At 38.1% G+C, this 12,285-nt stretch overlaps 1 protein-coding gene across 2 annotated transcripts in view; it reads right to left on the bottom strand.

Annotated features, from left to right (window-relative positions):
• LOC145994954 (extracellular matrix organizing protein FRAS1-like) overlaps positions 1-12,285 on the bottom strand; it is a 408,454-nt gene that overhangs the window by 145,847 nt on the left and 250,322 nt on the right. For both annotated transcript variants that reach the window (XM_083131481.1, XM_083131482.1), the window contains 2 exons: positions 5,835-6,311; positions 5,230-5,402 (listed from right to left, as the gene is read on the bottom strand). In XM_083131481.1, the coding sequence (XP_082987607.1) occupies positions 5,230-5,402; positions 5,835-6,311 (650 nt within the window). The remainder of the gene's footprint in view (positions 1-5,229; positions 5,403-5,834; positions 6,312-12,285) is intronic.

Genomic DNA, 12,285 nt, shown 5'->3' with positions numbered 1-12,285 from the left:
AGCCCTTCTTCCCTCTCTCCCTGACCTGAGAATCAAAAAAAATAGTTGCTTACAGAGAAAGGCTGTCAACTGGCATACAGCTTGGTGCTCTCAAAGGTATTTGAATGATACAATATTCAAAAATTAACAATGTTTTCCATTTTCTTATACCACCACCATTGAACAGCCATGATTTGATTTGATTTGTAATAAAGATAATCTAAGATTACAAAGTAATATATTTATAAGTTAAATGACTTGTATTAGGAATGATTCTTATAATGAAGAACATGCCTGAATGTGAATTAACCAAAAAAAAAGGACATTTTCTCATCAAGTCTGCAGTTCGAAAAAATCAGGACAGGGATTAAAAATAGTGAACTGCCCCACCAAATTGGAATGTTTGATAACTTTGCATAAATGGTTATAAAACTAAAGTTGCTAAATATACTACAGTACAGACTTCTAGAGTCTACCTCTCTCCAGAAACAACCCATTCACTTATGCAAGAAGAAACTTGAAATTCTTGCAAAATGTGAAATACCCTACATGTTTTTTTTTGTAATCTTTTATAGGTTCACATTAAAATATTTCATGACTCGAGGGGGAAGGGCATGGCCCCTTGCCCCCCTCCCCCTTGGGTACGGGCCTGGCTGTAGGTGAACATGTAGTGTTATAGATTCACGATCTGGATGATCCATGTTCAGTCCCCTGCAAGGAAGTCATTGTTTATCTTTTTCTACTTGTCAATGCAAGCTCCAACATATGTGTGTTTTAGCCTCCTGCATTTTGATAAATATTTTTCTATTTTAATTTGACATAACTAAAAAGATCTTCAAACATATAATGCACGAGTTATACACATGGATGGAATCAATGATTTTACATGCACAATTCTGTAAAACATCTTACATTTCAAGTATTAAGAAATCATCCTTTATTTCTGATCGGAAACAGTGCTCTTAGCTGAAGACTGATGTCAGATCAACTGAAAGTATACACTATTTTGATCTATACCTATTTAGTTAGTGATTATTTCGAGTTCATTGCCATAAATTTATATTTTTAACATATTTGCATAATAAAAATGTGGTATGTTTAATGTTTATGTCAATGTGCCAGAGATGTATTCTCCCATGTTATCTGGTTTACCGGCAGCAGACCAATGTTTTTCACATATATAGAAATTGCAACAAACTTTGAAGTTATTGGACATCTGTTTTTGCTTTACTTGCATGCCTGCATTGGTGTCTTATTTCTATTATACGAGGGTCACTATTTATATTTTGAGCCTAACAATGAAAAAACAGGAATTTGGCATTGAAAACTGCTTTATTGTTTTTCGAAGTATTATTCTTTATGGTCAATACACTTTTGCATTCGTTCGAACCATTTGTCAAAGCAGTTTTTCCAATCTTCTTGAGACACCTCCATAATATGGTTTTTGAACGCATCAACGGCATCTTCCGCCGACGAAAATTGTTGTCCACGCAATTTATTCTTGACATTCGGGAACAAGAAGAAGTCATTGGGTGCCAAATCAGGACTGTACGGTGGATGACCCATCAATTCGATTTTTTGACTGTTCATAAAGTCGGTTGTTAGACGAGATGTGTGACAGCTGGCATTGTCTTGATGAACAATGATCCAACGGCGTTTGTTTGTTTTCCGTATTTGACCGAAGACCTCTGGCAAACAAATTATTGTGTACCATTCAGAGTTGACCGTTCTACGTTCCTCTAAAGGCACAGTTGCCACATGACCAGTTTTCCCGAAAAAACAGGCGACCATTTGTTTCGATGTGCTTCGAGCGCGAACAACTTTTGTTGGATTGGGTTCATCTTGAAACACCCATACAGTCGACTGCTGTTTACGTTCTGGCTCATATGCATATATCCATGATTCGTCACCTGTTACAATCTTATATACGTCTTTTGAAGCACCACAATTGTATTTATTGAGCATTTGTTTGCACCAATTGACGCGAGCATCTTTTTGAGTTTTTGTCAAATTGTGTGGGATCCAACGAGAACATACCTTTCTCACAGCTAAATGATCATGTAATATTTTATATATGCTGGTGGAACTAATGCCTATGGTTGCCTCAATCTCACAGTATGTCACATGACGATCTTGCAGTATTAGGTTTTGCACAGCATCAATGTTTTCTTGAACAACAACTGATTTTGGACGACCTTCGCGAATCTCGTCAGTGAGCGAATGGCGGCCACGATTAAATTTGTTATACCAGCGTTTCACAGTGGCAAAGGATGGGGCTTCATTGCCAAATGTGGAAGTAAGTTGATCGATGCACTCTTGTCTTGATAATCCACGTCGAAAATCGTAAAAAATCATCGCATGAAAATGTTAACGAGTTAATTCCATTTTATTGTTGTCGCGCAATCTCCAAGGCAACATAAACAACACAAATCAAGCTATTGACAAAACATTTGAAGTACGTTATGGTCAATAATGCGAGATGATTCCGTGCAAACGTCAAATCGTGCCTAACTTCAATCAGTGTTGCCAAGGCTCAAAATATAAATAGTGACCCTCGTATATATTTAATATATAATGCAAGGGGCATACTGAAAGTAAACAATTTAAAAAAAAATCAGAATCCATCAATACACGTAAATGAAATAAATCATTGCAAGATACAGACTTCACTGAACACACCAAGGTAGTGTAACATCATTAGCTTTGATCGCGTGAGCACAGGCAGTTGTTTCAAATTGGATGACAGTGATGTTTCCTTTCAACAAGGTGCTGTGATTGAATTTCTTGTTAAAGAAGGAATTCCTGCTGCTGAAATTCAGAATATCTACCACGATAATGAATGACTGCACTCTGCTCAGTTCACCAGAGAGGAAATTGGGAAAATGGGGGGGAACTTTTGCCTCACCCTCCCTACAGTCCTGACATTGCACCATCTGACTATTATCTGTTCGGTTTTGTGAAGGAACAGTTATGAGGCTAACACTACCAGATGACAGAGCACATACAGAAAGCAGTGTGTCAGTGTCTGCAAGGAGCTGGAACAGATTTCTACCCCAAGGGTATTTTCAAGCTTCCAGAAAGGTGGGAAAAGTATGTGCAAAAAAATTGAAATTTTGTTGAAAAAGTAAAGAAAAGTCTGTAGATTATGATGTAGTATGTTTTTCTTTAATAAAACCAAAACATGGCTCATGAAAACTTGTTGCTCATTACTTTCAGTATGCCTCTCATACATATATAGACAAATTTTCTTGAAATAAAGGAACTAATTCATAATAAGCTGAAATTTGGTATGTAACATCTTTACAACATTAATAACATTATACCAAAAGTTCCTGGTGATCACCCACATGCCAAGGCCACGATATTAAAAAATGGCAGGCAAATAAACATTTTAACGAAATAACAGTATTAGTTGACAATAACTTGAATTTTGATATAATCTTTCCTATAACATTATTCAAACCAATTACAACATATTTAAGTGTTCTGGAGATCATTCAAAGTGCAGATAAGGCTCCCATATTGGAAGGGTGGATAATTTCAATATTTTGCATGAGAATGGAATTGACTCCTAAAACAATGTAATGGTATGACACAATTCTAAAACACCCAATAAAGTATATATATGTATGTTACCTTGGGGTAACTTTGGCCCTAGATGTGTGGTAACATTTGCCCAATCAGAATTTCTAAACATAAATGCTCCACTATCACAATGACACAAATGCTTTCCTGCAAAGGCATTTGCATAGCATTCCTGGCATAAATTAACAATGAACTTCTTCTCATGCCACAGACAGGGCCGGATTAAGGTGGGTGCTATTGATGCTGCAGCATTAGGCCCATTCCTGAAATACGCCCAGATGAAAACAGACGAGAATTTTCTTTAAGCTGAACAGTTTTCTTTTGCTATATTAACCTGAAAATAAATCTTAGAATAAAATTTGGAGCCCCAATTTCGGACGCCTAGACACAGCGTTACTTATTATACAGTTACTATTATTCTTTGCGCTGTGATGTAACTATAACGTCGTTGTGTTTATTGTTCACCGAAGATTTCAAGCATCAGGCCCAATTTTGTCTTAATCCGGCCCTGGCCACAGACACTGAAAAAACAACTCGAAATTACTTTCCACAAGCATTGGAAGAATGCCTTGAAAGTATCATGTAATGAAACTTATTCAATGAGCTGAAGAACCAACTGTGAATTGTATGGCAATAGGCATTAAATTTTGGAGAAGGCCTATGAAGATGGGTTGTATTCCATACAGATGTGAAGGAAGTTATATGAAAATAAATCCCGACACAATGATTCCAAAACAAAATTCAGCTTACTGTTCCTAAAGTTGGCAATCTGATATGATTTAATACACAATGATAAATTGAATACAATTATGTAGTTTACAAATTTTTTTCACAACAGATTTGTGGGATTCATGATGGTTGCGGTAAACGCGATTTAAAATTACTTACGTGAAATTTTGAAAATTTCGCACTTCCGCATTGCACAATTTAATGGTTAAATCCTATTAATTTCGAAGATCCACTGTCTTCATTCACAAAAGGGTACGGCATTTGAAGTGGAGATGGTACCACATGAAAAACTGCATGCAGTGACGCGGTACCATCTCCGCTTCAAATGCCGTACCCTTTTGTGAATGAAGACAGTGGATCTTCGAAATTAATAGGATTTAACCATTAAATTGTGCAATGCGTAAGTGCGAAATTTTCTAAATTTTGCGTAAGTAAGATTTGTGGAAGTTAAATATTTCCTTCACTAGTTTTGTGTTTGGACCTTTCAGAAACCCAATGCACCAAAGTTATGACAGATATTGCGCACTGATAGTTCTAAATCATTTCCTATGGTCCAACATTAACCCACAGACATATTACATTTACATCAGTCAAATAAAGCACTAAGGCCAAAATTACCCCATGTCATGATAACTTTTCTCCAAACTTTAATTAATTTATTTGGGCATTTCAAAAACTGTATGAAACTTAAATAACCTACTGAATTGTATAATTTTGTCACACTGAAATAAAAAAAATAATAGTTTCCTTCAAATTTAGTTAAAAAGGAATAAAATTACAATTCTGGGCCAAAGTTATACCAAGTTATTTTCTATGAATTTTTGCAACAGTGTTATACTGGTTTTTATCACATACGAATTATTAATTTGTAAAATATTAAAAAAAAATACTCATTAGGAAAACTGACAAATTGGAAAAAATCTTATTTCAACATACTTCTATTGAAATATTCAGTCTGGTTATTGGTGAGTTATTCTTTCCATCTGACACATGAAACAAAATAGCATCTTCTGTTGGTTCAATGTTGTGATGTTGGCTCTGAATGTATCTAATTTCTTCTTCTTGTAGGGATACAACATTAAATGCTGTTAAGGATTCATCACCTCCATCTATTAACAGAAGAATGTAAGAATTATTATATGTAATTCTCATACTTACATACACCAAAAGAATATGGATGCAATTAAATGTTAAATATGAAAGAAATAAGTGTGTTAATTGAAACTTAGTACCTAAAATGAAGCATAGCAATACTTGACTTACTCATCGGTACACAGAGTTGCATTATGTCAGGTGGTAATTCAAAGTGTTTGAATATTTCTATCAAAATAAGAAAAACCTTTTACTGAATCATCCCTATCCATCACAAACAAATATGTGTTTATCCTATGCAAGCAATTTCTTTCAAAGTGTGTGTGCAATGTGCATTTCAATGTTTGTCATTTTTCATTCTTTACTATTGATATACTAATATAAAATTGATATACTCTGTAATCATGATTTTTCAAATAAATAAAGATAAATAAAATTAAAACCTTTACCTTCATCTAGTGTTAAGTATCCAAATAAAGGAGGACTATCTATTATTATGTGAATATTTTGAAGTGAGCTATCAGGATCATGTATGGAAAGTAATTCAGCAGGCAACACTTCAGTGTCTCCTTCAATAACAACTAATTCTCCATTCACAGTAACAATTGGAATCTGGTTATCTACTGGATTGATAGTTATTGTGATACTTTGCTCTGATATCACTTGTCCATGTTCAGCCATCATATGAAATGTAAGTTTGTCCAAAACCGGATCTGAACCAATCTCTGGTTTGGACACAAAATATACTTTTCTCTGATTGATTTGGTTTCTGGAAATTACTGAACCATTTCCCAGTTTTGTCTTGGAATTCACATCTTGTTTTAATATAAGAGAACCAAAATGGGGTTCCTGGACTAACTGGAATTTTACATCATCTTGGTTAATGTCCATTTCAAGGTGGTTAATTTCAATATACACTTCTTCTCCTGAAACACAGAAACAAAAACATAATGAAATAATTATAATACAATAATATTTGGTAATAAAATAAATAATGTAGTTAATCTTCTGCTAAACAAATTTATAAGAATGGATCAATGAGGCAACAAAAATAGAAAGGAAGAATAGAAGACAAGATTCAACTCATTGCATTTAGACTCAGACCTTCTGTGATGTGTTCCTCAAGTGTTCATGAACATGTTCTGAAAATCCTCAAGATTTTCCACTACATAAAAATCTGACACTTTGAAAAAGGTCAGCTATATGGAATTCATGGAATGGTTCAGTTTTCTACCATAAATCTAATGCTACTCAACATAGTGATTTCATCTTTTAATATATATATATATATATATACACACAAGTGATGAAGGAGACAGTAAACACTTACCACACGAAGATAAATTATTCTATATTTCGCGATATATGTTGTATTTTCAAAGTACTTGTACTTACCTGCAACAACTTCTGCTCCGATGACCAACATTACCTGCAGATACATGGCTCAGCTATGGGTACCCACATGGCCCCCTCTTATGCCAACCTGTTCATGGGCAGGCTGGAACAGGAATTCCTTGACTCCCAGCAACTGAAACCACTCCTCTGGCTAAGATTCATAGATGACATTTTCCTCCTCTGGACACATGGCGAACCCTCTCTCACTACATTCCTAAACCAACTGAACAACTTCACTACCCTCAAATTCACCAGGTTCCACTACAAAGACCTAGTGACCTTCCTAGATGCGGACATCCACATTGCGGGAGATCACTTGGAAACTTCCATACACATCAAACCGACCAACCACCTCCAGTATCTCCACTACTCCAGCTCACACCCCTACCACACCAAAAAAGCCATCCCATTTTCCCTTGCTCTCAGAGGCCAGCGCCTCAACTCATCCCCCTCATCACACCAAAACTACAACCTACGCCTGCACCAAGTCCTAACCAACTGTGGCTACCCCTCCACCCTCATCAACAAACAAATCATTAGAGCCACCTCCCACAACCGCACCAAACAACCCAAAACCAACCCTCCAACTCTGATCACCCAATACCACCCCCACATTACGAAAATCAGACATACCCTCCACTCCCTCCTCCTAATACTGCACACCAGGGACATCTTTCGGGATAAACCAAGGGTTATCTTCCCTCGCCCCCAACCTCCAAAACATATTGGTCCAAAACACTCCCACCCCTTCCACACCACTCCCCCAGCTCACAGGTGCAACAAACCCAGATGCAAGACCTGCCCCATACTTATCACCTCCCTCACCCTCCTGATCCCCACAGCAGCAGGTGAGTTCACCCTTCACCCTAAGGGCACCTGCCACTCATCCAACCTAACTTTCACCCTCATCTGCCAAATCTGCGGCAACTTCTACTTAGGCGAAACCTCCACCCCTTTGAACCTAAGGATCAATAATCACCATTCCTCCACCCAAAACTCCGATTTCACAGTTGCCATCCACACCAACAGCCATAACACCACCTCCAATAACTGTTTCCGTGTTGACATCATCCATCCTTTACCGCCCCCCCCCCCCCCCTCTGACACATTTTTCCACAGGCGATGGGAAAGGGCCTATATAGCAGGCATGCACGCCACTATAGCCCCCGGACTCAACCTAGCCAACCAGTAACCCTTTCCTCTCCTCCCCGAAACTACCCACCCACCTTACACTAAACACTGATTAAAGTACTTTTTGTTCTCTATCAACTGTTTCTGGCAACACTGATCATAAAGATGCTAGCTACGGTCAGTATTCTGTGCCTCTACTCCATGTGACGCCGATCTTTCTACCTTCTACTTTGAAAATGCAACATATATTGAGAAATATAGAATTATTTCTCTTCGTGTGGTAAGTGTTTACTGTTTCCTTCATCAGGTGCCAGAAGGGCAGATAAATACAAATGATGAAGGAGACAGTAAACACTTACCACACGAAGAGAAATAATTATATATAGTATATAGTATATACCGCGTGAGGCACCTAAAAGTACCACCTGAAATAGCGGAGAAAACTGAAACAGTAGCGATGTGAGGTTTGCGGGAAACAATAAATCAAATGGGGCTCGTAAATCTGAGGTATAGGGTGGGTCGAAAAATATCGACAAATGGGGCATCTGGAGCAAAGTCATATTTTTTTAAATGGAACGATATACAATAACATGCATAATATAAAAGAGCACACGCAGAGAAACACAACGCCGTTGGTCTCATGCATCTACTGCACATAGGAACGAAGATATGGCCATGTGAAAATATGTAAACAAACTAACAAGTGGCCCACTTGACCGTCAGTACCACGGCATGTAAGACTTCTCAGGTGCTTGACATAACTGGCTTTACGCAGAGCAAGTTTTGATAGCAGGTCCACGAGATCGTGTTAGTTCATAACAAGCAGTCGTAGTGGTAAGAGCGAAGATTATGGTGTTCACAAACATAGAAAAAGCAGACATGATCCTGATTTATGGGGAATGCCGAAAGAATGCCTCAGAAGCCTACCGTGTGTACGCAGAGAGATATCCGGACAGACGACAGCCATCTCGACGTCTGTTTGGTAAGTTATTTATTAAATTAAGAGACACCGGAAGTGTAACACCATGAGCACGTGCGCGGAACAAGCCAACTACAGGTGAGGCAGGTGCAACAAATGTTCTCACCGCTGTTGCTGTGAATCCGCACGTTAGCTCCCGTGAAATTGCCAGGGATGCTGGGATGAGTCAGCGAAGTGTATTGCGCATTCTGCACACACACAAGTTTCACCCATATCATATCTCCCTCCATCAGGAACTTCACGGGAATGATTTTGTGGACCATGTTCGGTTTTGCACATGGATGTTACGACACGACACACCTGATTTGTCACGTATCCTCTTCACTGACGAGGCAACTTTTACCAATCATGGAAATGTCAACCTAAGGAACATGCACTATTGGTCGGTGACAAATCCACATTTGCTTCGCCCAGTGGAACGCCAGCACCCATGGAGTGTGAACGTGTGGTGTGGTATAGTGGGTGAACATCTCATTGGCCCTTTTTTATACAAGGGACACTGAATGCTGACCGATACATACAGTTTTTACAACATGAACTGCCTGTACTATTGGAGGACATACCACTTCAGACAAGGAGGGACATGTGGTACCAACATGCACAGTGTAAGACGCGCTACAGCATGTGTGGAAAATACATTTCCAAATTGTTGGATTGGACGTGGAGGGCCTGTCAAATGGCCGGCTCGTTCCCCACATTTGACACCGTTATAGACTTTTTCCTGTGGGGAAAGCTGAAGGACATTGTCTACCGGGATGTGCCAACAACTCCAGAGGATATGCAACACCGCATTACTGCGGCCTGTAGGGACATTCCCTACGAGATGCTACATTCTGTGCAACGATCTTTGAGTGGGCGCCTCGTTGCCTGTATCGCAGCTGACGGCCACAACTTTGAACACACACTTTGACAGGTTTTCGCTTCTTACGCAGTGGTTCTTCGACATACTGTCATGGTCATTTTCATTATGCTGTAACACTGTCAAATACATGGTGCTGACGATGTCTACTGTATTTTTTCTTCCTTTAACACGTTCTGTCTTCATCTTGTCCAATGGCTTCCGACATCTCATACTTGTACATGCCATGGTACTGACGGTCAAGTGGGCCACTTGTTAGTTTCTTTACATATTTTCACATGGCCATATCTTCATTCCTATGTGTAGTAGATGCATGAGACCAACGGCGTTGTGTTTCTCTGTGTGTGCTCTTTTATATTATGCATGTTATTGTATATCGTTCCATTTAAAAATATATGACTTTGCTCCAGATGCCCCATTTGTCGATATTTTTCGACCCACCCCATACCTCCGATTTACGAGCCCCATTTGATATTATTGTTTCCCGCAAACCTCACATCGCTACTGTTTCTGGTTTCTTCGCTATTTCAGGTGGTACTTTTAGGTGCCTCACGCGGTATATATATATTTATATATATACAGGAATAGGATCAGAAAAGATGTCAGAAAGGCACTACATTATAATCAGTACAATATATCTAACATAAAAGGTTATTATCATTTTTCCTAGGTGCAAGCATTTTCAAATAATTTTAAAAAAAAAATTTAAAAATATCAACATGAAATTAAAAAATTCCATTTCAGAATAACTCCACATGGGGATGAAATGTCAAGAATTCTTCGGAATTTTTATAATCTTTAAAAAATAAATAATAATAATAAAATGTAATATTATCTTACTAATTTGAATTTTTACATTGCAAATACATTACTTATTAATCATTATATTAACATTTCCAAAAATATTACATTACTAGTACACCTGAGCATGCGGACAGGGTATCCTTTCACCTTCAGGAAATTTTTCACATCTCATTTTAAAATTCCATTGTGTATTTATTTCCACACAAACAACTTGTACATTAGCACATGAGAGATTATCAAAATGTTTGTAGCATGAGGTTTAAAGGATCAATCCTGGAAAATATAAATAATTTCTCCCCATCTTCTTAAACTTTTAAATGAAGATACTTGTGTCACGAGCCGGAAGACCTAAACGTAACTAGAGGCATATCAAGGGGTGGGTGAGGTGGGCGATCGCCCAGGGCCTCGTGCCTGAAAGGGCCTTGTACTCCCAGGTTTATACGAAAAAAATATATAATAATTAGAAGTGAGAAAAATATGTGAAAAAGTTATATTGTTTGATCGGCAATAAAAGTAATACTGAATACGTTACATATTTAGCATTTGAGAAGCCACGTCTCTATAAACAAACTAAGAATAAAATAATTTTCCGTTTTATCAATTCTCTGTCCATTATTCATTCATTTTATGGGCTTGGAAGAAGTTTTGGAAACCTTTGAACATAAAACGGGCTGGATGTTTTTACTTGGTTAACGTGTAAGATCTGAAGCGAGATGCCGCCATGAACGTGGGTGGGGATAAACAGCGGGTGAGTTGTTTCTGTCCAATCACACTCAACCTTCAGCCAATGGGTGCAGCTGTCATTCTGCTTGTACACTCTACGTGGAGTCCTTGAGCCAATGGGCGCAGCTGTCATTACGCTCACCTAGTCCACGTGGAGTCTCAACTATGCGGTGAATGTATTGTTGTAGCTGGTGGGCGTGCTCCGTCGACTTCAAAGCCAGCCGCTCATTATCGTAGCTAGCACATCAACTATATGCTTGGTTTAAGCATGACGAAAGAATTTGAAACACACACACACACATAGCGTTACTAAAAATTTAAATTCACGAAAGATTTTACGGCAGTGTGTTATATATTTATCTGAATTCTGATATCATGAAACTCAAACGAAAGAATAGTCTTACTTATTGTTACAAACTTGCAACCTACAGTGGTAGATGTCGCAATGCATTGAAATCCAAACCTTACGCGGCATGGCGACAACAAATGAGACGAAAAAATCCAACAATATTTCTTTGGTTTGGAGTTCTGTTAAACACAAGCGTTATTGCGATTGTTGTAACCGTAAGATCTTCACTGCTGACATATTTTGAAGCCTTGAAGCCAGACACAGCAATGCACACATAATGTTGTGCACAATAACAAGAGGTTCTTAGCATTGCTTGCTTTATTAACTCTCCACGGTGTTTAGTGTTTGGTAGTGATATTACAGAAATATTGGGTAGAGATCGCGATGTGGGAAGAAAATTTTCATCCGGTGCATCTAGGAGAAAAAGAAAAGCTGAAAAAACAAAAGAGAATAAAAGTTCATGTGGCTCACTGATGAAATATCTGAAAACAAATGCAGGGGAAAGTAGTTGCAAGTGATGTAAATGAAATACATGAAGATGAGTTACAACCGGTACATTCAGAGGATGGTGCATGTGTAGATCATAGTGCAAGTGAATTACATTGTGTTACTGCTATAGAAGATAATTCGAGTTCCTGTTTGTCAGTAAGCAAAGACTTA

The sequence above is a fragment of the Lepisma saccharinum genome, chromosome 11 (assembly GCF_977018435.1).
Source record: "Lepisma saccharinum chromosome 11, izLepSacc3.1, whole genome shotgun sequence".
Classification (NCBI taxonomy): Eukaryota; Metazoa; Arthropoda; class Insecta; order Zygentoma; family Lepismatidae; genus Lepisma; species Lepisma saccharinum.
Note: the sequence above shows the minus strand (reverse complement) of the source record. Positions and strands in the feature narration are given on the sequence as shown.